Source organism: Cebus imitator, unplaced genomic scaffold, assembly GCF_001604975.1.
Source record: "Cebus imitator isolate Cc_AM_T3 unplaced genomic scaffold, Cebus_imitator-1.0 Scaffold48, whole genome shotgun sequence".
Classification (NCBI taxonomy): Eukaryota; Metazoa; Chordata; class Mammalia; order Primates; family Cebidae; genus Cebus; species Cebus imitator.
Genome location: NW_016107363.1, coordinates 8078451 through 8103373, shown reverse-complemented (window position 1 = coordinate 8103373; position 24923 = coordinate 8078451). Strand labels below are relative to the sequence as shown.

Sequence of the window (24923 nt, the reverse complement as noted above, 5' to 3'; positions counted from 1 at the left end):
GCAGGTGCTCGCCACCATCCCTGGCTAATTTTTGTATTTTTAGTAGAGAAGGGGTTTCACCATGTTGGCCAGGCTGGGTCTCAAACTCCCGACCTCAAGTGATACTCCTGCCTCGACCTCCCAAAGTGCTGGGATTACAGGCGTGAGCCACCGCGCCTGGCAGATTTTCAATATTCTTAAGTACCACTGCAAGCAGTCCAAGCAGAAGGTAGTGTAAGGAAACAATTCTGCATCCTATTTGTCAGAGCAGTGACACCCAAAGTGTGGTCCCAGCACCAGCAGCATCAATATCACCTTTGAACCTGTGAGGAATGCACATTCCTGGGTCTCATCCCAGGCCTGAATCAGAAACTCTGCTAACCTCCAGGTGATGCTGATAGTATTTAGAATGTGAGAACCACTCTGTTAGAGTGTTCTCACTTTACAAGTAGGAAACAGAGGAAAAGGATCAATAATTGAGATGCTAAAGTATACTGGTAAAGTTTTGAGATGCTAAAGTACACACAATTTATAAACCACGAGGAGACAGCTTGGGCTAGTGGCACAGAATTCGACCAAAAAGACCAAGTTCAAGTTCTGTTCCTGCAGGATGGTAGTGCTGGGAAACCCCAGCAAGGCCCTTAACCTTCCTGGTCTTACCTCAAGTGCTTTTGAGGGCTAAAAGAGATATGACACAAAAGGCCACAACTCACGTGACTCCATTTATATGAAATATCCAGGCTAGGTAAATCCATAGAAACAGAAAATGGATCAGTGGTTCCCAGGCGCTGGGGAGTGGGAGATGGAGTACTAGCTGAATGGGTATGGGGTTTCTCTTTGGAGTGATGGATATATTTTGGAAGAAACAGAGGTGACAGCCTCTATTGCAAAGCCTCGCACAACATTGTGAATTTTTTTTTTTTTTTGAGATAAAGTCTCACTGTTGCCCAGGCTGGAGTGCCAGTGGTACAATCTTGGCTCACTGCAATCTCTGCCTCCAGGGTTCAAGTGCTTCTCCTGTCTCAACCTCCTGAATAGCCGGGACTATAGGTGCACACCACCACGCCCGGCTAATTTTTGTATTTTTTTAGTAGAGATGAGGTTTCACCATATTGGCCAGGCTGGTCTTGAACACCTGACCTTGTGATCCGCCCACCTCAGCCTCCCAACGTGCCAGGATTACAGGCATGAGCCACTGTGCCCAGCCTGTGAATGTATTAAATGCCCCAGAGCTGTACACATTAAAATGGTTAATGTTACGTGAATTTTACCTTAATTAAATAAAAAGAGAGATGTTACATGGAAAATGCTTCACATTGGCACTGGGTATGAAGTAGAAAGCAGGTATCATTATTGTAAAAGATGAAGTTCATAGTAAGAAAAACTAGAGGCATACTATATTATCTAACAATGGTGGGTTAATTTAATAAAGTTATGTCCCAGTTCAACAATCTGATACTATGCAGATATTAAGAACAACAAGATCTTGGTTGGGTGTGATGGCTCATGCCTATAATCCTGGGTTTTTGGGAGGCTGAGGTGGGTAGATCACCTGAGGTCAGGATTTTGAGACCATCCTGGCCAAAACTGTAAAACCCTGTCTTTACTAAAAATATGAAAATTAGCCAGGTGTGGTGGTGCAGGCCTATAATCCCAGCTTCTCCTGACGCAGGAAAATCGCATGAACCCAGGAGGCGGAAGTTCCTATGAGCCAAGATTGTGCTATTGCACTCCAGCCTGAGTGACAGAGTGAGATTCTATCTTCAAAAAAAAAGAAGAAGAAGATCCAGATATATATATGAACAGAAACAATGTTGATATGTACCAAAATAAAACAAGCAAGACACAAAGCAGTATGTGCACATCATGTGACCCTATTTGTGTGTGCATGTAAACATACGTTTAGCAAGGCTATATGCCAAAATATAAAGAGTAGCAAACGATGATTTAATAGTCTTTAATTTACCTTCATTGTATAATTTTCTACAACATCCATATAGTGCTAGTATAATAAAGAAATAAAAGTTTGAAACATGTAAAAATAAATGCATTCTGGTACTTTTTACTTAAAGATGAATTGTGGTGAATTATTACCTAAAAGTATTCTAAATATAAATTCACTAAATTATCTTTGTTTTGTGTGTTCATAATTTTAACATTAGGCTTTTTAAAAGCACCTGTATGCCCCATTTCATGCATTAAAATTAAATAATTACATGACATGCTAAATATGCTAAATTAATGTTAAATAACAGCATTAATTCAGAGTATGATTTAATTGTTTAATAATTGCTATTTCCACTTTCAAAGGTCTAAGTCATGTAGAAGGACTCTTGCCTTCTCAAAATAACTATTTAGCTTTAGCAGAAAGGCTTAAAATGCACCACCTCTCTCCCCCTTTCCACACAACACAGAACATGACCCATGAAGTCCAACACACCCCAGGCTAGACAGCCAAAATGGGCCAGATAAATAAAGGGCCCTGTGGCTGAGTCACCAATGGTTCACCCCTGACCTCTGGGGAAAAAAGAATACAAAAACTGAGTCATGCACCTCCACACAGACTTCCTGTGGAAAAAAGATTTCTCAGAGAGTCAAGAAATGACTTAAGTCTTTGATTCCTCAGTTTCCCAAAAGGGAGAAAAATCATGTCTCTTAGAAAAACTGTTGGTGTTTATCCTGAGTATTTCTGTGGCAAAAATGACCTTCCTGACACAATTCAGCAGGCCAAGGTATCCCATTCACATCAGATTAATGCAAGCTGCCATATCACTCCTGGCCTTTCCTTATCCTTCAGAGATAGCTCCAAATGAGGCTGTGTTACCAATTTTTGAAAGAAACAGGCTGAAAAACAGATGTGTGTTTTTGATCAACAGCTCATGAAAAACTCCTAAATGAATAAAGTTCATTCCTTTTCTTTAGGGAAGAAAGCTAGCATTAGTATAAGTGTTTCAGGATTTCTTCCTCCTTTCTTTGTGCACAGAAATGCTCCACTAACTTCAATCTATTACTATTCTTTGGGAAATGGGATATAGTTGGGGAAACAAATTTAAATTCAAAATTAGCTCTGAAACATAAATCTCACCATGAGATTATTCTAATTAGCTGCCTTATTCATTCATTCACAATTTATTCAGTGACTCATTCACTCACTCACCTACTGAGTCCCTACAGTCATATTTGGGATGCCAAAGTGTTTTCAACCCATTCCCTACCCACCTGGATTTTTTTTTCTTGTTTTGCCTATTCTGAATGATACAAACAAGTTCTAACGATTTTATACAACAATCAGACAAGATACAAAAAGTCACTGTGGGCCAGGAACTATATTCCAGCACTTTGGGAGGCTGAGGTGGGAGGATCACTTGAGCCTAAGAATTTGACACCAGCTTGGGCAATATGGCAAAACCCTATCTCTAAAAAAAAAAAAAAAGCAAAAATTAGCTGGGTGTGGTGGCACATGCCTATAGTCTCAACTACCTACAAGGCTGAGGTGGGAGGATCACCTGAGCCTGGGAGGTCAAGGCTGCAGTGAGCCATGATTGCGACACTGCATTCCAGCCTGGGCAACAGAGTGAGACCCTGTCTCAAAACAAAACAAAAAGTTACTGTGTAGGGGTCAAGGATGATGTGAAAGAATCAGTCTGCATTACGTAGTCTTTATTTCACCCTCTTCCAGAAGACCCATTCTCCAAATATGTGGCATGAATTCATGCTTTCAGGGATGTAGAACCTGCAGAAAGTATACTTTATTTGATAGGCAAATGGTTTCCTAAAGAAAGTGAAGAGTCGGGATCAGAATCAGAAGGTTCAGAAAATGTATTTTTAGCTTTTGCAAAGCTTGGTGCTGATTAAAAAGAATAATGACTCCTACAACTCAGAAAAGAGTCTAAATAAAAGAGACTTTACTTAAAAGGAAGGGAATGGAGCAAGCAAAGAGTCCAGATGTTTTTCTACTGTGCTACCATACTCTGAAAAGAGCACGGCTGACTGAGTTGATGTAGGATCAAACCCTTGCCTTGTGGTCCTGCATTAACGCCATGATCCACCAGCTGAGCTAACTGGAATTGACTGCTCAATGGAATTAGTCTTCCATCTTTAATTGGCTAGAAAACTTGCCAAGAAGCTCTGCCTGACAGTCCATCAGGCAGAAAACATGAGGATAAAAGATGGTCCAATAATTACCAATGGGAATTGAAGAGAACGATTATTCATGAAATAGACTATTTTATGAAGCTACTTAAAGCTGGAGGGCAAAAAAATGTTGTATGGAGCAGGGCCTGTGGAAGCCTGCCCCCTTGTAAACCCTCCACTCCAAGGCCATCACCTTCAGTGGATGAGGTCACAATAAACTGCAGCAGGTCCTGACAAACAGTTTCCTCCCAGGAGTCAATAACCTGAAAATGCTTAGTTCTGACTGTCTGAGCTCACCCCCAGGATGAATACATGACCAGCGATTCTGGTCAGGTCAGGGCTGTTTCCTTTGCTATCATGTGCACACAGCCACCTGAACAACATGCTAGAACAGCAGGATTAGAAGCTTCCTTCAGCAGCCAGAAACTTACATATTTCTAACACACTGCTAAATGTGGAAGTGGCCATTAAGAACCATCAAAGTGTTCATTTTTGACTCAATAATTCCATTGCTGGGAATACAGCTCTTGGATGTGTGCAAAAGAAAACTGTGCAAAAGTAAGAATGTTCATCACAGGAAAATGTCTATTTAAAAAAAAATAAAAGCAACATAAATATCATACTCCATGATACATGGAGTATGATAAATACAGCCATAACATGTAATATTATGTAGTGTTTAACAACAATGGTATAAAAAACAACTTCCCTATATTTCCCAACTTTTCTGCAATAAACAGTTTTGTAAAGTATGTAAAAAAACACTGTGGGGGAAAATAACTAAAAATTTTACATAGATCAGTGTTTATCAAGTTAAATGATAATTTAAGTGCATGGAAGAACATAATAATGGGTTGAATTTTTTTTTGTACAAATCTCTACATAAGACAGATGTTCACTCCCATATTTTTAGCTATTGAAATATGATTCTATTACTTAAATTATTATAATTATTATTATTCCACTTTTCATTGTTTTTACATCAAAATCTGGTCCAAAACTGGGAAATAAGATAAAAAGGCTTTGTAAAAAGTCATAAAATCCACACATTAATGTTGTCCATGTGCCTAATTTACAGGTACTTTTCCTTCCATAATTCTAAGAAGCCCAGTAGTTATATCATCTTAACAGTTAGCAGCTGCCGTTTAGATGTGGGAAGGAGGTCTGCACAGACAAAATTGCTGATAGCAGGCAGAAACAACAGCTGGCAGCTTAGTAATGAGAGGGGAGCTAGAAAAACTATGATAAGCTGAACTGAGAACTCAAAAAGCACAAATTCCTGGGACCAAACAGCCCTAAAATGCCAAGAGATCAACACGCTACAGCAAAGTATAATGACAGATGGCTATTGTGAGTCATCTAAAAAAGGCAAACGATAATTTGTATAACCTGGCCGGGTGCAGTGGCTCATGCCTCTAATCCCAGTTCTCTTTGGGGGATCAAGGTGGGAGGATCATTTGAGCCCCAGGAGTTCAAGACCAGCCTAGGCAACATAGTGAGACCCCCATCTCTACAAAAGATAAAAAAATCAAAATTTACTTGGCGTCGTGGTGCACACCTGTAGCCCCAGCTACTCAGGAGGTTGAGGTGGAAGATCACTTGAGTCTGGGAGTTCGAGACAGCAATGAGCCGTGATTGTGTTACTGCACTCCAGCCAGGGTGACAGAGCAAGACCTTGTCTCAAAAAAAGTAAAAAATTTGTATAACCTGTCTCAAAAGGCAAGATAACGTAATATCCATTTATATAACTATATATATTTGTGCATTTGCATACATGTATTTTAAAGGCTGGATTATATATTATACACACACACACACTTGAGTATTAGTATAGGAGGATTTGTGATGTGTGTGTGACATTAGCTGTTTTTAACATTTTGAGCTTTTTTGAATTTTTGAATTTTTATTTTATTTTATTTTACACTCCTGGTAACTCACAGAACAACATTTTGGTTTTTAAAGAAGACTGGTTTAGTCCAAATAAAGTCTGTAGTTTCCTTAGCAGTACTATACCAGTGTTACTTTCCTGATTTTGACAAATATACTGTTATGTAAGATGTTAACATCAGGGGAAGCTGGCACAGGTACACAGGAACTCTCTGTATTATCTTTGCAACTTTTCTGTAAATCTAAAATTATTCCAAAATGAAAGCTTATTAAAAATATAAAATAATGAGACAAAGAAGAACGAGATCTTGGCTGTCTAATCAAATTCTCTACACTCTGCACCCTATTCCCAAATCTCAAGAGGTCTAGCAGCTGAGCTTTCACTGATTTGGTTTGCTTGCATCAAATCATCATTGCAAGGAAGCTTTGACCCTAGAGAGCTACCCTCCTTTAGAACCTGACAACTCACAACAAAAGGTCATGTTACCACCTTTTACCCACCTGACGAAGGCAGGTCCTGGTCCCTAGGTCTGCAAAATCTGGGAAGAAAGTGGTACAATCCGAGAGATTCTAGTGCTCTGGGGCCCGGAAACGTTTCATCTGACAGGAAGCCTCTTGGGAATTACTTCAACCCCCAGATCCCAGGCATTATCTCATCTTGGCGAAGTGTCATCCTCTGCATTTCCTTCAAGTTGCTAAGACGAAATGGGGGATGAGATGGAGCTCCAGCAGCCCACCTTGCTCTTGGGTGGATATTTTCGGCAATTTGAGACACATAACTTGCGTTTTAAGACCACCCCAGACATTCTTCAAATGAGAGGTACAGGTTTTTCCTGCTAGACTCAGTGAAAAATGCATGCAGTGCCTAGGAGAGCTGGTCAACAACAGTCAACAACAGGAAAAATCACCCACATTCAGGGGACCATAAATATTTACAGCATCCAATGGCATATTTACTAGTCAACAATCACACAAAACAAATGTTCTAGGACAAGCAGTGGTCTGCATTTCTGTAGAATCCCAAAGTCTCAAAGCTGGAAAGGGAACAGAAATGTGTCCTGTTCCCACACGTTACAGATAAGAAGGTTGAGGCTCCAAGCATGCTCCCAACAAATGTCTGCTTTTTAAAATATCTCTATTACAACATACATTCCCTGAGCCACAGTTCATTGTTTACAGACTGTCTCTCATAGGAGAAGTGGGTGTTTGCCCAGGGGCTCAGCACAGTGCCGTGAGTAAGCACCATAAGCAATAAATAAAAGTTTGTTTGAGACACCAAGATGGAAGCTCATCTCTGCCCTGACTCATGTTTCTGGGGACTTCATCTCTGCACCTAATTTTAAAACTGAGTAGAAAAATCTTATTCCTGAATGGCTGAAAGAGCAACCAGCAGTACATTTGGAAATTCACCTGATTTCATATCATGACATTAATACAATTTGTCCAAAAATTAGTTTTCTTTTTCCATTTCTTTTATGAGATAAAGGCTAAAAATTTTCATTTTCTTTGGTAAGACTTTCTAGGATCCAGCTTTATTAAATTTCATGGTTAGAAAGGTTTACTGAGATAGAAAAGATTTTTTAAAAACTGTAACATTGAAACAGCAAAGTTTCTGTTATTAACACACACAGTTAAGCAATGCCAAAGAAAGCTGTTTGCATCAGAATATGCCACCTAATCCTAAGAATATTTAAATTAGCACTTTGGGATGCAAAAACACTGAAAACCCCTTCTCTTTGCCCCCAAATACATAAGTACTCCTGGCTCCTCATCTATAATATTCAAATTCAGGTCCAAACAGAATGACAAATTATTAAGATCCCTAGATATGCCTACCGTGACATCTCAATGCAAGAGTGAGATAAAAAATTAACCTTGTCTGGGATCTTTCCCTAAAGTAGCAACGGCAGGAAAAGTTTGAGTCAACCACCAGCTAGTAAGGCAGAAGTTTCAAAGAGGTGGCGAGAAGGAGAACTTGCTGGCTTCTTATTTTGTGGGCTTCCTCAACCAAATCCTCTTTTCAGCTATAGCATGCTCCTGGTTGTTGGTATTACATGAGATTTTCCATGTCCTCCATTTAGACATAACTTACCCAATTAGCTGCCATCAACTCTGCACAGCTCACACTCCCACTTTCTCCATCATGGCTGTCACTTACAAGCTGAGTAGTTGAATAAACTTCACTTTTCTATGCACACAGTTAACCAGAAATTTCAAAAATTTAAGTTTAAACATAAGCACTCACAATCTGATGTTTCTAAGGCTTTAGTCACATAGTTTCATACTCAGAGACCTCACCCCCACAAAGACCATTTAATTAGAAAAATTCTTGGGTATGAGTCTATGCATTTCAGAGTCGCTATGTAATCATGGTGATTCCATGCTTTACCTTTTTCAGACATCAGATTGATTTGAAATTGTTAATTTCATGAATTACAGTCAAAGAATTAATAAAAAGAGAGCCAAAAATTGTGTGTGTGGGGGGGTGCCAAACCCATATACACACACAAATTTCTGAAATAAGAAGTTCAGCACTGAACCATCATCAAAAGATGGCATCTTTTGCAGAGGTTATATTTAATCAAGGTGTTGGCATTTGTTTTATTATTTGCAAAAGATCTTTTTCTTTTACTAACATTTTGTAGGCACTACACATTATGCTTTATAGACACTAGCTTCAGTAATTCTGAAAAATGCCATATGAGGTAGGAACTACTGGTAAGTCCATGTTGAGATGAAGAAATGAAGGCTAAGAAGGTTAGTTCTCAGGTTACCAAGTTAGTTGTGGAGGCAAAATTTGAACCTAGGTCCTCCCCAAAGCCCAAGCTGATCACATTTCTTGCAGTGTTTCCCCAAGCATGGCCCATGCATCACCAGTCAAATGTGAATTTTTTTTTTTTTTTTTTAAAGACGGGGTTTCACCATGTTGGTCAGGCTGGTCGTGAACTCCCGGCCTCAGGTGATCCACCCGCCTTGGCCTCCAAAGTGCTTGGATTACAGGTGTGACCCACCACGCTCGGCCTCAAATGTGAGATTTTAAGATGCATGTGTATAAATACACATTTATTTTAACAGTTATATATGTATTTACATTAATGTGGGTTAGAAAAAATTGTGCAGCTAGCAGATCTTACTTGGATCTTATTGTTTGGGACCTAGCTAATTTTACATCAGTTACATATTTTGCAAGAGCTAGAAAAACAGTTAAGTTCTAATGCCATTTCTCCTAGAAATAAGTGATTTGACCCACCGAAGAATGGAGTCCAATATCAGCTTCTACAGACTGGTTCCCAGCTGAATTAATCAGCCTGGATATTAAATGATCTCTAGCAGATATCTAGAATCCAATGCTTTTAACTTCAAAGAAGAGTTTCCTCTGGTATCCTTCTCTTCTCCATCATTTAAATTCCTCATCTTTTCCCTTGCTCCCCACAATCATCTAGCCTTGGAAGATTACCTAAGCTAAAACAAAGCGGTGAAGAGCAGGGATGTCTGAAAGGAAGCAGAGCTGCTCACTCATCCTTCTGTCCCCAACATGGCTCATCACAGGACTCTCCCTAGGGTTCTCATAGCTGATCCCTGAGCAGGCACCCCGTTCAGATAACGGCCGGACATCAAAGCCCCAGTTGACATAGAAATCTCTGGAGGAAAAAGTTATCTTGGTGACACAGCATTTTTACTTCATCCTTTTCTTTATTGTCAAAATGACTTACAAATAGCTCCAGCTTTTGACTGTGGGTAGTCATGCCACTGGTGGGCTGACTCTGTGTTCAATATTTTACTTAAAAAAACCCTCAAACTTCTAGTTATACAAGTAACACATGAATTATTTCTCCTTGTAAAAACTTTAAATGTTAAATGTTAGACTGCCGCTGGAGTCAATACCAGGCCCCCTCCTCAGAGAGAACCAATTTAGGGTTTGAACTCAGAACCAATTTAATTTAGGGTGTTATCTTTTCAGACTGCTTTCTGTCCATGGATGTATATTTGAAAAATAAACCGAATTGCTCTGTGGTAGCTTAACTTAGCACACAAATAATATCATACTTAAATTTCTGTAACTTTTTAAAAATTTTTAAATTTTTTATTTTTCTGATACAGGGTCTCAATCTGTCTCCCGGGCTAGAGTGCAAGGGCATGATCTTGGCTCGCTGCCACCTCTGCATCCTAGGCAAAAAAGATCTCCCTGCCTCAGCTCCCAAGTACCCGGGACTACAGGCATGTGCCAGCATGCCTGGATGATTTGGATATTTTTTGTAGAGACAGGGTTTCACCATGTGGCCCAGACTGGTCTCAAACTCCTGGACTCAAGTGATTTAACTGCCTTGGACTCCCAAAGTGCTGGGATTACAGGTGTGAGCCACCATTCCCAGCCCAAATTTCTGTAACTTGGAAAAAAAAAAAAATCTAACAGTATGTCTTGGCAATCTTTTTATCTTTCACCATCTTTCCTTCCTTTTCTTTGTCTTAATGCTGTGTTGTATTCCATATATTACATAGTGTAGATATGTTTTTATATAGCAAAGGCAAAAATATCATGCAATTTGACCTTTGGATTTTCTATAATACTATTTCTCAGAAAGCAATGATATATAAAAAGAAGATTCCTTTTACTTTCTTCTCCTTCTGGCTTCTGGAAAACTGCCACTAATTTCAGGAAAAGCAATACATGAACAGCAATCTGAGTGAGGGATTGACCTTAGTTCTATAATTCTCAGTGCAACGGCAGGTTAACAGGAGATAGAATCAGGCAGAATTGTGGCTCTCAACTGTGTGGCCTTGGACTAATTAAACATCTATGAATCTCAGACTCATCATTTGCAAAATGAAGAGAATAATATCTACCTTTCAAGGTCACTGGCAAGATTCTGTAAGAAAAGGAAATAAAAACAAGTAGAGTACCTGGCACATGGTAGGCACTTCAGTGCATGACAAATTATTTAAAGCTGCATGGAAAAGTTCTGCTCAACAGTGCAGAATACTAATATGTTTCTATTATGTAGGATTTTTAGTTTATGTTCAAAAATTATTATTTCCCTTTGGAATATCTTGTTAGTATGGATACTGCACCCTATGGATTTACAGATGGGGAAACTGAGACAGAAAGATATGTTCAAGGTGAATCTATCATGGTGCCAGGATTAGCTTTTCTAAGAACCATTAAGCTTCTTTTCTAATGACTTATCATTAAACTAATAAACAGAATGTTTGAAATTGCTACCTGAAAACTAAGTATATTGTCTGGAATCTTGCCTGCCCCTGTTAAATTTCCTCAACTGACTATTTAGAAACAAAAGACATAAAATCTTTCAGGTAAAGAAGATAATGTTTAATAAAATGAAACAAAATAAAAAAGGAAAAGAAAAATAAAACCAATACCAACTACTGTTGTTCACCAGGATCCCAGCCAACAGGCAATTAAACAGGTTTTGCTTCAACCTTACAGCAGGGCTAAAAACAATCATCCTGAAGGATTAGGAGAATGGGAAGATGCTGGATCAATTTCCCAGGATTACATGGAAAAGGAGGAAAACATAGGTTTTGTGACAACCCCAATGTTTTCTGGGCACCTTCACCAAGTCACTAAACATTATATATAGCAGATGGCCTCTTAAGTTGTCCCCCACGATCTCTGCCTCTGGGTAGGTGTTCATACCCTTGTAGGGCCAGAATAGGCCGGCGTATTGATTTTCTTCTAGCCATATAGAACATGGCAAGATGACAGGATGTACATGATTATGTGTTATATTACATAAGATTGGGTTATTTACTCATATTTTTAGGCAACTCTCTCATTGCTGGAATCAAAGAAGCAAGAGGCCATGTTAAAAGGCCCATGTGGCAAAGGGCTGAAGGCAGCTTCCTGGAGCTGAAGGTGGCCTCCAGCCAACAATAACAAGAAACTGAAGCCCTCAGTCCTGCAACCACAAGCAGCTGAATGCTGCCAATGGCCATGTAAGTTTGAAAACAGATCCTTCCCCAGTCAAACCACAGATGAGACCACAGCCTTGGCCAATGCCTTGAATGTAGCCTTGTGAGGACCTGAAGTAGTAGAAGGCCTAGCTAAGCAATGTTTAATTCCTGACCCACAAAAATTGCACCATAATAAATGTGTATTAAGATTAAGCTTGTTGTAATATTGTTATAGATAATGAATACATCACATTTCCTCCATGTCTCCAACTGAACCCAGGTGAGAAATCATATACAGCCTGGTCTCATCAGCAAAGAGGGACTGAAAAATCTATATTAGAATTGAGCCACATGGTCTATTTTATGATACCTGAATTGAAATGAGTCCCATAGCATTATTCTAAAAACCAGTGCTATATTTTGTATTTCTTTGTTGATTTCCTTTCCTTTTACAGTGAGAGAGAACAGTATATGTTTTAATATATGATGTTCCTTCATGAACAAATTATCTCCCTGGGAGATTGCCCTGATTTCCTAACTGATTTACTAGTCAGCAGGCCCTAACTTCACTAAGCCATTCCTTCAGTCCTTGACCTTATTAAAAGACCATTCCAATGAGATCATGCCCTTCTTCCAAAACCTTCACTGCCTGGAGACTCAAAACCCAACTCGGTAGGAAGGCTCCACATCCAGGTTTGCTGAATGAATAAAGAAATGAATAAAGGTGTCTGGTAGAACACAATCAGACCACACAGAAGTTGTGATTGCACGTGGCAAAGTTGTGATTGCATGATGCATGTCATTCATCTTAACTTCCCCAGTGCCGAGCATAGTATTTGCTGTGTAGCAGCTGTCCCTAGACTTCCACTGTGATACTGAAACAAAAATGCAGCATCACTTGCTCTTTCACCGCTTTAAGGATCTCTGTGCCACCTTTCTGTCCCTGAGTCTGATAATCCATGACTTTCCAAGGTCAATAATCTGTTTGTTATGGAATAATGTTTAACCTGTAATCTGTTTAACAGTTCTAAAATTCCCATTTGGGTCCATAACAATTCCTTCTTCACTCCAGCCTAAGGGAGTTTTATACATGTCTTTAATATTTTTTACTCTACTTCATGCCTCAAAGGAGCACAGGAACAAATACACAGATGGCCAGAAATGTAGAAATTAGAAAACGGGGCTAGAGGAAATAGGTATTGAATTAGAACACCAGATCATGGTCTTATGGCTCAGGGAGAGGTGCAGATCCTGAAATCCTGAAAGTGGGCTCCAAGTGCAGCAACAATTAACAGGAATTAATCACTAGAGAAGGTGAAAATGACTAGAGAACTTCCAGGCCCGAGTGATAAAAAAATTTTTTTTATAGATTTAGTGGGTACAAGTGCTATTTTGTTACATGGATATACTGCATAGTGAAGTCTGGGCTTTTAAAAGGGGCACATTTTGTAGAAATTGCTGGGAATGGGCTCAAGTATGTGTAAGCTGTTTGATTCGCTTTGAATGGGCTCCTGTACACCCGAAATTATATGGCAGTATTTTAGAAGAGAACTTGTGTGAGCTAACTTCACAACCTTTTTCCCATATAATCACCTCTCCTCAGATCCAGCCATGAATCAAATTTGTCTCTAGTGATCCCATGGTCTTGTGTCCTGTTCCCTTCCCTTCCTTTCCTTGTCAAAGCTCTAAAATGTTAAGAATCATTCGCAAGGATAGATTACTATTCAAAGTGCTCTCCTCCAAAGGTTGCATTTTAGCAGGGAAAACATCAATAATTCTTACAGGATTTATTTACAAACTACTTTGACACAAACAATCTTATTTGATGCCCAGTGCTCAGCACTTAGTAGGCAATCAGTAGTATTTACTGAATGGATGAATTAAGAAACAGAGGCTCAGAGAGGTTAAGTCACCTGCCTAAGGTCACAGGGAATTAGAGGCAGAATAGGGGGTGGAGGGGTTAGAACACAAGTTTTCTGACTGTACCTCCCAAGCTCCCTACATTCCCTCCAAATCATAAACTACAGACAGAAAGATTCAGAAGATGAATTGTAACTCGGGGTAATGTGGTCTTCCCAACTCCTCATAATTCACTCCATGAAAGCAGTTTCTTCTGTCTTGGAGCCAATTCAACCAAATTGAGGCATAATCCTAAGACTCAAATTTGCAAATTTATACCAAATTCAGCCTCATTTTATACCTTCAATTCGGTTTCCCAAGCACGTTATTGGCCAAGTGTGCTGTACGTTTAGAAAGAAGCCTTCAAGGTGGAAGCATTAAGAGCAGGAAGCTGGAGGTGAGGAGGGAACATTTCATCACCTCTTGCTTCAAAGATCCTCTTGTTTTCCTGGTATTGCTTGAAAATAGTTACCTCCACTCCCCGCCCGCCAACTTGTAAAAGTTGAGAAGTCTTTAAGAGAATTTACCTTTGATGTTATTTTTTATTTTATTTTTGAGATGGAGTCTTGCTCTTGTTCCCCGGGCGGGAGTGCAGTGGCGCAATCTCAGCTCACTGCAACCTCCGTCCCCTGGGTTCAAGTGATTCTCCTGCCTCAGCCTCCTGAGTAGCTGGGAATGCAGGCACCTACCACCATGCCCCATTAATTTTTGTATTTTTAGTAGAGGCAGGATTTCACCATGTTGGCCAGGCTGGTCTCGAACTCTTGACCTTAGGCAATCTGCCCACCTTGGCCTCCAAAAGTGCCGGGATTACAGGCGTGAGCCACTGTGCCCGGCCCACTCTTGCAGGCAGTAGTCAGGTCCTGCTGACTCAGTGTGGAGTGCAGTGCTATGCATTGTGGGTAGGATGTGGGGGAAGGAAGACCCAGCTCCTGCCCTCGAGAAGTCATCACACAGAGATGGAGACATCACAACTACAGTCAGCACCATGGACTAGAGAAATGTGCACTGTGGAGCGAAGAAAGGCCGAGCAGGAAGTAGCTTTAAAGCCAGAAATGTTAATGTGACATTTAAACTACCTTTGGGTTTTATTTATGGATTAAATGATAGGATGTCTGGAATTTGCTTTAAAAAAACGTGTGTGGATGGGGGAATAGGTAAAAGAATAATGGTAAACTGTGGTAACTGTTAGGGCCAGGTGAATGGTAAAGGGACTTCATTAAACTCGTCTTTCTAATTTTGTGTATGCTTGAAAATATCTATAATAAACAAAAATAAAATGTTTGGGGAATCAATTCTAAGCTATGCCACATGCTAGCTCTGTAGCTTTGGGCAATTCACTTAACTCCTCAGACCCTCAGTCTCCCCAGCTGTACAATGGCTATAATACCCTCTCCCTCAGAGGGCTTTTTTGGACATGTAAATGGTAATAAAATAAGAAAATATAAGCAAAGGGCCTGGTACTATTCCTGAAAAAATGTAGGAGCTCAACAAAAGGTAGTTTATTGTTGTTATTACTTAATAAAAGTTTTTTTTGGGGGGGGCAGGGAAGTAGAGAACACACACTAACATGTACGCCATTGAACAATGACCATGAATGACCATGTAACTCTCCTACTAAGACTTTTTTCTATTTTTTTTGAGAGGGAGTTTTGCTCTTGTTGCCCAGGCTAGAGTGCAATGGTGTGATCTCGGCTCACTGCAGTCTCTGCTTCCCTAGTTCAAGCAATTCTCCTGCCTCAGTTTCCTGAATAGGTGGGATTACAGGTGCCCACCACCACACCTGGCTAATATTTTGTATTTTTAGTAGAGAAGAGTTTTCACCATGTTGGCCAGGCTGGTGTTGAACTCCTGGCCTCAGGTTATCTACCTGCCTCGGCCTCCCAAACTGCTAGGATTAGAGATGTGAGCCACCGAGCCGGCCCCACTAAGACATCTTAATATACTTGATGTACCAGTGGCTTTTTAAAGAGGCTGAACTGAACACTAATTATTATCAGCAGGTATCCAGCTCTTTATTTAGTAAAACCACTAAAAGAGCTTTATTTTTATCTTAATTTCAGTGAAAAGCCTCACTCCCTCCTGCTGATGAGAAAGCAGCCTTTTGTGAGGTCACTTCATTCTGTATGTTCCTGGAGATTACAAAATAACACCTAAGTGTCCTATACCTACGGAATCAGAAGGTCTCTTACCAGGAACTTACATAATTCTTCTCTCTTTTTTTTTGAGACGAAATCTCACTCTGTCTTCCAGGCTGGAGTGCAATAGTGCGATCTTGGCTCACTGCAACCTCCGCCTCCTGGGTTCAAGCAATTCTCCTGCCTCAGCCTCCCAAGTATTTGGGACTACAGGCACACGCCACCAAGCTTGGATTTTTTTTCTTTTTTTGGTATTTTGAGATGGGTTTTCACTGTGTTGCCCAGGCTGGTCTTGAACTCCTGAGCTCAGGCAATCCACCCACCTCGGCCTTCCAAAGTGCTGGGATTACAGGTGTGAACCACTGCACCTGGCCCATAATTCTTCTTTACAAGTGTGTATGAGAAGCTAAAACTCCGATTTATTTAAAATAAAAATGACATACATTTGATGAGGTTTTTTTCAGGCTTTCATACAGCTTAGTGATAGTCTCTGGATTCATTTTAGCAACGTAAAGATACAGCCTTGATCCAGTTTCTTCACCTCTTCTAGTCTCATATTTTTCATCAGCAAAAATGGGAACAGTGATAGCAGCAACTTCCCAGGGTTATAGAAAGGATCAAAGGAGAAAATACATCCTAAGTCCACAGAGTAAAAGCTAAACGTTAGCTGCTTTACTATTACCATGTACCCTGATTTTGAAGAGAACTTCAAAATCAGCTGTCCCAGAGGCATCTGTCAGGACCCTGAGGGACACCCCCAATTAAGGGATGGACACAAGAAGGGGAACCTGCAAAGCAATCCAAGGTGGAGTGGCCAGAAATGTGAGCAGTAAACAGGAGTGTGCATCACAGAGAAACAGTTAACCTTATGTAGCACATGGCAGAGGTCAGAGTGGAAAAAGTCACCAGATACGGCCATGGCAAGACCTGGTGGCCAAGGCAGTTGAGTCACTTATTCAACACAATCATATGGAGTACAATCACAAGGTCAGAGGAGAGGAAAAGGAGGAATCCAGGCTGAGGTGGGTGGAGAGGGGTGAAGGGCAGGAGGGAGGGCTGTCTGCAATCACCAAAGGGTTTTCACTGAGATGGGAAGACTGAAGGTTGTCTAGCACTATTTGTTGTTGTTCTCATTTCTACCTGGAGGTCTTTTCTCAAGACCACATATCTAAAAAGTGGAAGAACAGGAATTCAAATACCCATTTGCTAACTCTTTTCAAAACATTTCATTTTGGCAGCAATAAATAGAAGACCTTTACTGATGCAAAAACAAGTACTCTTGGTTGGGCCCGGTGGCTCCTGCCTGTAATCCTAGCACTTTGGAAGACCCAGGCAGCCCGATCACTTAAGGTCAGGAGTTCAAGACCAGCCTGGTCAACATGGTGAAACCCCTCTCTACTAAAAATTATTTGGGCATAGTGACATACACCTGTAATCCAAGCTACTTGGGAGGCTGAGGGAGAGTTGCATGAACCCAGGAGGCGGAGGTTGCAGTGAGCCGAGATCATGCCACTGCACTCCAGCCTGGGCAACAGAGCTAGGCTCTGTCTCAAAACAAAAACAAAACAAAGCAAAACAAAAACAACAACAAAAAAAGTGCTCTGGTACTTTGAGCTGCTTGTCTTCCCCCCTCCCCCTCCCCCGCCCTCTATAAATGACTGTCACATACAACTACGACATGAAAGTGGAAGGAAAAACTGTCATGCTGAACCACAGCTCTCCCAAATTTGTGACATAGATGTACAGATGATGACAACATAGTTACCATCAGAAAAGGCATTCCAAGTACTTACCCTTAGCCCTAAAATGAAAGGAAATTTAACTTCTAAAACAATACCCTAGAAAAGACAAGTGTCATTTTTCAATTCCACTGCTTGGCTTTCAAAGGATTTCTTTTCTTTTCTTGGTTGTGACATTTCACTCAGTTTTATTCTCAAAGGAGCAGAGAGCCTGCAGACCAGCAGGGGTCCCTGCCCCAGAGAAGAAAGATGTGAAGGGCGGGCGGCTGGCCAGTAGTGGATGAGCTGTCTAGTAGGGGTCTGGACAATCTTAGTTCATAGCCAGTCAATCCTGGGGGGTATCACCATCAGAAGATACCAAGCCACATAAAATACACGTAACTCAGGGATGAAAAGGAAGCGGCGGGATAATAAGAGGAAGAGGATAAAAAGAAAGAAAAATAAGAAAATGATCTATGTCTAGTATCTGTCTGGAAGGACAGTGACTCAACATTTTCAGAAATCCCAGGCTCTCTCTCTAGCCTTTTACTCCAGAGCCTTCAAGGGCTGACACGGGATGGAAGGATTCTTATGTCATCAAGTCTAATACTGCAATTTTACTTGTCTATTTATTGCTGCCCGTGAAACTGACCTGTCTTTCATTGATGTTTTATTATACTGGTAATTCACAAATACTCATCTTCTTTACAGATATGGCTTGATTCTCCTTGGGTCCCCCTCCCCCTTCCCCACCACCCATCATGTCCCAACCCCCATCCCTGACCTCTGTCTACCTTCCTTCTCTGCTGCAGAGATACAGGTAGCTCGTTTTTTCACACCCTTCTGTAGCCCTTCATTTGCTTATACTTCTTGTTTTATAATTTTCCAAAAGTGAACCAAATTCTATTCCATCTTAAGAGGATTAAAAAAAAAATACTTCATAGCATCCATCAAGATAGTGGCTGACACTTCTGCTGTAATAAAACTGGAATTAAAAAAAAAATCTAGAGGCTTTCCAGAGCTCGGTTAGAGGCTTTGCTCTGCCTCCCAAGATCAATCGACTTGCTCTTCATAATCTAAGTAAGGTCTAAGCAATGTTATTTCTTGGAAAATTTATATAGAGCTTTTCTAAATCCCTGGCGCACACTCTCCATTTAAAACTAACTATGGAGACCAGAGCCTGTTATATAAGCAGCCAAGTCTGTAGCCATGGGCCATATTTCTTCAGCTGCCAGATCACGTGACTGATAACAAGGCCAAGATAAAGGCAATAATTTTTTAAAACATTTTTTCTAGAAGAAAAAAGCCCCAAATATTTGAAAAAATTAAAAGATTAGGATCATTCTCCTCAGAAGCTATTCTAAGTGGTTATTCCTCAAAATTAAAACAAAAACAAATTTGATTTTAAAACAAGCGACACCTATGGTGGCCACTGTGGGTTGCCTTCCTAACATCGATTTCTCTTTCTCCCTCTTTAAGGAATCCCTGTTATCCGAAACTATTCACCCCGTTCATCCCCAAGGCAGAATCTGAGTCAATCTTCATGGTGTTCCTCCTGGGGCTATTATTAGCCCAGGGAGGAGCAGGTGACCTAATGTACCCAAACACACTAAAGAGAAGAACTTATTTTCTGGAAAAGGGAAATCTCTCTCCAGTGGCTACTGGTAGCCATCTTGCAACCATGAGGGAAACCAGCCTGAAGAGTATAATTTAGGGCAATGGAAAGCACTTGAGCATTTGGCAATAGTTTAGTAACTGAGTCAGTCAATCAGGGATCGACCTACCTCTGTACTTTTTATTCTGTGACATGCAAAGCATTTCTATCTAAGGCCCTGTGAGTCAGGATTCCTGTTGCTTTCTCCAAGTGGCTATAACACCAAAGAAGAGTGGGGTGGGGGATCTGGTGCCATTTCCTTTTTCTTTTACAGAAGTTTCTTTGTTTTTTAGGAAGGAGCCTCTTACTATGTTGCCCTGGCTGGAGTGTAGTGGCTATTCCCAGGCACAGTCATAGCATACTACAGCCTCAAACTTCTGGGTTCAAGCTTTGCCCAGCTATGCTTTAGCCTGTGTGTAGCTGGGACTATAGGTGCAAGCCACTGTGTCCAGCTCTGGCGCCATTTTTCTGACCTACGAATTACATTTTAAAAGGTTTTTTGGTTTAGTGGCTTATGCCTGTAATCCCAGTACTTTGGGAGGCTGAGGTGGCAGAACGCTTGAGCCCAGGAGTTTGAGACCAACCTAGGCAACACAGTGAAACCCCATTTCTACAAAAAATGCAAAAATTAGCCAGGTATGGTGGTACATGTCTGTAGTCCCAGCTACTCAGGAGGCTGAAGTGGGAGGATCACTTGAACTTGGGAGGTCGACGCTGCAGTGAGCCATGTTTGTACCACTGTACTCCAGCCTTGGTGACAGAGCAAGACCCTGTCTGAAACAAACGAACGAACAAACAAACAAACAAAACAAAAAAAGGTTTCGTCTTTCCTTCATTGTTCTGGTTGCACTATCAATTCACTGTATCTACATGCATTTTTATAGCTGAGTACATTTTTCTAGGTTTTGTAGGAACTTTAATGTGTTTAAGTCTAGTGATGAAGTATATATTATTAACTGGCTGCCATGGAAACTTCAAGAGAAGCAAACTCAGCTCTGAGGATACTGAGCCCCTGCAGGTGCCTGTCAAGATGCTAGAGATTACAACAATTGACAATGGTAGTCCCTGCTTGTGCTTGTGGGTTTACCTTCTGGTGAGGGGAGGAAGACAGTCAATAAGAGCAACAGATGGTTTAGATAGTAACAACTGCCCAGAAAGCACTTGGGGGGAAAGCGTCACCTGCTTTAAATTCAGTTACCAGGAATGGCCTTTGCAAGGAGGTGACATTGAAAGCTGAGATCAGAACAAGCTGGAGCCATATCTGAGGGAAGAAGAAAGGAAAGAATAAACCTCGCATGTTGCAGTAGCACCCGTAAATTTTGGTTTATTAGAAGGTACCAAGAGATAAAGAGGGTGGAGGGAAATGAGGCTGGCAAGTGGGCAGGAGCCTAGGCATTTGGGCTCTATAGGCCAAGGAGAGTGGATCTACATTTTATTCTAAGTCAGGGATTCTTACTTGTTTCTGTGTCATGTACTTCCTGGGCAGCCTGCTGAACCCTATGGACCTCTGCTTGCAAAATGTTTTTAAATGCTGAAGACAAAAACAAAAAAAAAAAAAATGTAGGATTATGAAAGACCAAGGGTGGGGCTGTGGGGGCAGGAAGATACAGGAGTGGTTTATCCTGCCAGAGAGGCGTATTTCATGGACGCTGTTTAGAGTTACCAGCTTATAGTGATCATAGAATAATAGACTTTAAGTCGACTTTATTATTGTTTTTAAATAATAAAATCACACCACCTTGTTGCCTAAATTCAGGGCAAACTGTGCCCATCATCCCTCTTGCCACCCCCTTGGCACACTTTTTTTTTTTTTTGACAGGGTCTCACTCTGTCACCCAGGCTGGAGACCAGTGGTGCGATCTTGACTCTGTGCAACCTCTGCCTCCTAGGTTCAGGCAATTCTCCCATCTCAGCCTCCCAAGCAGCTGGGACTACAGGCACAAACCACCATGCTGGGCTAATTTTTGTATTTTTAGCAGAGACAGAGTGTTGCCATGTTGGCCAGGCTGGTCTTGAACTCCTGAGCTCGAGGGATCTGCCCACCTCAGTCTCCCAAAGTGCTGGGATTATAGGCATGAGCTACCATGCCCGGCCCCGTTGGTACACTTCTGATTAATTTTTCTTTACATTGAGCTGGGTGTGATGGCTCACATAGTTGTAATCCCAGCATTTTGGGAAGCTAAGGTAGGTGGATTGCCTGAGCTCAAGAGTTCCAGACCAGCCTGGGTAACATGGCAAAACCCTATCTCTATTAAAAATACAAAAATTAGTCAGTCTCATAACCTAGTCTCGAGATAGATAGATAATTAAAATAAATAATTTAAAATGAAATACAGTTCATAACATAAAAAAAACTAATTTATCAAATGACTTCTCTGTTCATATTTATTATTTTTTTTAAAGAGACAGAGTCTCACTCTGACTCCCAGGATGGAGTGTAGTGGTACAATCATGGCTCACTGAAGCCACAAATTCCTGGGCTCACATGATCCTCCTGCCTTAGCCTCCTGAGTAGCTGAGACTACAGGCATGCACAGCCATACCCAGCTGATTTTATAATTTTTTGGAGCGATGAGGTCTTACTATGTTGCCCAGTCTGGTCTCCAGCTCCTGGCCTCAAGCAATCCTCCCACTTAGCCTCCCAAAGTATGAGCCACTGTATCTGGCTTGTTTATACTTTAAATAATGGATATATTGGCAGATCTAATAACTACTGTTATTCTGAGTCATCTTGGGCATACACAATATTTTGAGATACATACAACCAGTATAATGTGAAAAGAAAATCACATTATACTGGTTGGGTTCTTTTGGTGACAAATTCACACATAACTGCTGACATTGCTGTGGTTTGTTGTCCTCATTTATAGAAAGGAAATGTAAATTTCAGTTGGGGGTTAGTGAAAATACAGATGTAATTTTTTTTCCAATCCAAATTTACAGACCCCATGGAAGCCCCTGGAAGTCACTGGTGAGTTTGACTAAGGAGTATCATGGACATACAATAAAACATCTGATTTATGTTTCTAAAAAGATCTGCTTAACGGATGGCAGGGGATGAGGTGATTAAAACATGCCAACTTCATTTCCTGCTCAGAAGCTGGCAATGTCCAGCTGGAAGGAAGAGCAACACCAGGGCTTCTCTTGAATCATGCCTATTAAAGAACAGACTACTTTATGAGCAGTCTCTGGGCCCACAAAGAAAAGGCAATATGGCAGAAATAAAGCACCTCCAGCCCCCTGCTGCAGGGAAAGGAGAGGAGATTCACGGCCAGGAGAGGCCCCTGTGCAAATCTGCAAAGGCTTGGAGAAAAGAAGCCATGTCAGCCTCAGTTTCCTCTAAGACGAGTGTGATGATAGGCACCTGTCAGGCTTGTTATGCAGGCAGGGGGGCTGCTGCAGCATGACGCACCGGGCACCAGTGAGTGGTGGTCAGTGACAGGGTAGTACTTTCCCATTTTGTGCCTTCTGCCTAGGACTTTGGCCATTGGCTTCAGAGTGGGGTGGGACATGCAGGAGTCTTAGGGATCATCTCACTTTGAAGAAGTCAAGGGATGGCCTTAGATTGTCTAAAAGCTTGGGGCTGGAAGACACTAGAACTCAATGTATCATCTAGGTTTGGTAGAAAACCAACACAAGCTTCTCAAATGCTCAAAATTTAAAACCTAGATTGCCCAGGTGAAAGCAAGCAAAGAAAATAGTCTTCCTAGTGGGAAAAGCAAGGAAACTTGAGCCTAGCATAGGTTTGGGGCAGTGGCTAAAGCAGAGGCTTCAAAGTTCCCTGAGCCCGGGATTTTCTCTCCTGATACATTTTCAGAAGGGGCTGTGGATCTCCCACTTTTTTTTTTTTTGAGACTGAGTCTCACTCTGTCCCCAGGCAGAAGTACAGTGGCGCAATCTCGGCTCATGGCAACCTCTGCCTCCCCGGGTTCAAGTGAATCTCCTGCCTCAGCCTTCTGAGTAGCAGGAACTACAAGCTCGCACCACCACGCCCAGCTAATTTTTGTATGTTTAGTAGAGTCGAGGTTTCACCATGCTGGCCAGGATGGTCTTGATCTCTTGACCTCGTGATCTGCCTGCCTCGGCCTCCCGAAGTGCTGGGATTACAGGCAAGAGCCAGTGTCCAGCCGGATCTCCCACTTCTTAAATGGAGTCTAAGTATAAAACGTACAAGGGCCTGGGGGCTGAGGGCTGGGATCGGAAAGGTCTGGATCTGCTGGGCCCTCAGGAGGCGGCTCAGACCCTTGCAGGGAGCAGAGGAGTCTCTCACTGCCAAATTCCAAAGCTCCTGCAGGAAGCACTCCCTCTCCCCACAAAGCTATAGAATGTACCTTAGACTCTTCCTCCTTTCTCTCTTTAAAAGCGACTGAAACCTTCTAATCTGTTGTTTAACTCTCTCTCTTCCAAATGTTTTCAATCTAATAAGCAGCAGCTCTATTTCCATTGGTCTATACCCGTAATAATTCCCAAATGATCCCCGAAACCTATACACAGCAACAGAGTGCACTAAAAAAATAGGGTTATCTCTGGCCAATCTGATCTAAAGGCAAAAACACAGATTCGAATCCACAGCTTAAGATGAAGGAGCAAAAGAAAGATCCCTGACCCTTCCCACCCACCCATCTCTTGGGATTAAAAAAAAATGGTATGGAGGCAAAGACATGGTGAGGGAAGTGGGAGGCGGAGCAGGAGCGGACTGCCCTTCTGTAAGTGTGAGAGATGCAGCAAAAACCCTGCAGATGACCTCAGAACCACCCAAGAACCTCTCTATGCCACAAATTCCCCCACTCCAATGCCTACTGGTTCGGCAGAACCCAGATCCGTGGAACAGCCAACACCAAAACACTTGAAGGGGGTGGGGGAATACTTTTCCCCTGAATCTCTGCTCTAGTTCCAACGGCTAAACAAGAAGCTTTTATCAGGATTATTTCACTGGGTGACATGGCACAAAGAAAGCAGTCCATTTGCAGTCTGAAGGTCAAAAGGGCTGCTCTTGTTTTAATTGGTTGCTCGTCTATGAGGCCAAGGCTGAATCTGGGTGGGCCCCTCTCTGCCTGGGATCCCTGGTCCCAATGTGCATTCCCTTAAAGTCTCACACAGGATGAGGCTGCTGCAGGCAGCTGACTGAGGCTGACCAGCAAATTATACCTCTTGCCTTCCCCTTGACCCTGCCATTAGATGTTTTTTTTAAGTCAATGAAAATGCTATCAACACTCCTCCATTGGAAAATGTTTGTGGTTGTAGCTGAGCATGCCTGTTACAACTGCTGACAAAGGATTCTCAACTCACAGGACACGAGTCAAATGCACCCCCTTAGCAAAACCTCCCCTAGCTTTTTCCACTTCATTTAGGCTGTGTACCCTGGGCTGATTCATTAGAATCCTGATATTCACTCCTACTCATTTGAAGAGTTCAGTTTTGTTTTTCTAGTGACTCACATCTGTTGTGCTTTAAAAGGCAACCTAATTAAAGAACACTCTTGTTTGCCATAAATGAAAGTAAGTGTATACAGTGGTGCCCCCTAACCATGTCTTCTAACATCCAAGAAGTTCGAGAGAAGGACCTGAGGAAAGATGGTTGTGTGAGCAAACTCAGATACTG

At 41.5% G+C, this 24923-nt stretch overlaps 1 protein-coding gene across 4 annotated transcripts in view; it reads right to left on the bottom strand.

Annotated features, from left to right (window-relative positions):
- ARHGEF3 (Rho guanine nucleotide exchange factor 3) overlaps nucleotides 1–24923 on the bottom strand; it is a 285595-nt gene that overhangs the window by 108018 nt on the left and 152654 nt on the right. For 2 of the 4 annotated variants that reach the window (XM_037738103.1, XM_037738104.1), the window contains one exon: nucleotides 20521–20583. The exons of the other annotated variants lie outside the window; for them this stretch is intronic. In XM_037738103.1, the coding sequence (XP_037594031.1) occupies nucleotides 20521–20583 (63 nt within the window). The remainder of the gene's footprint in view (nucleotides 1–20520; nucleotides 20584–24923) is intronic. 4 annotated transcript variants of the gene reach the window in all.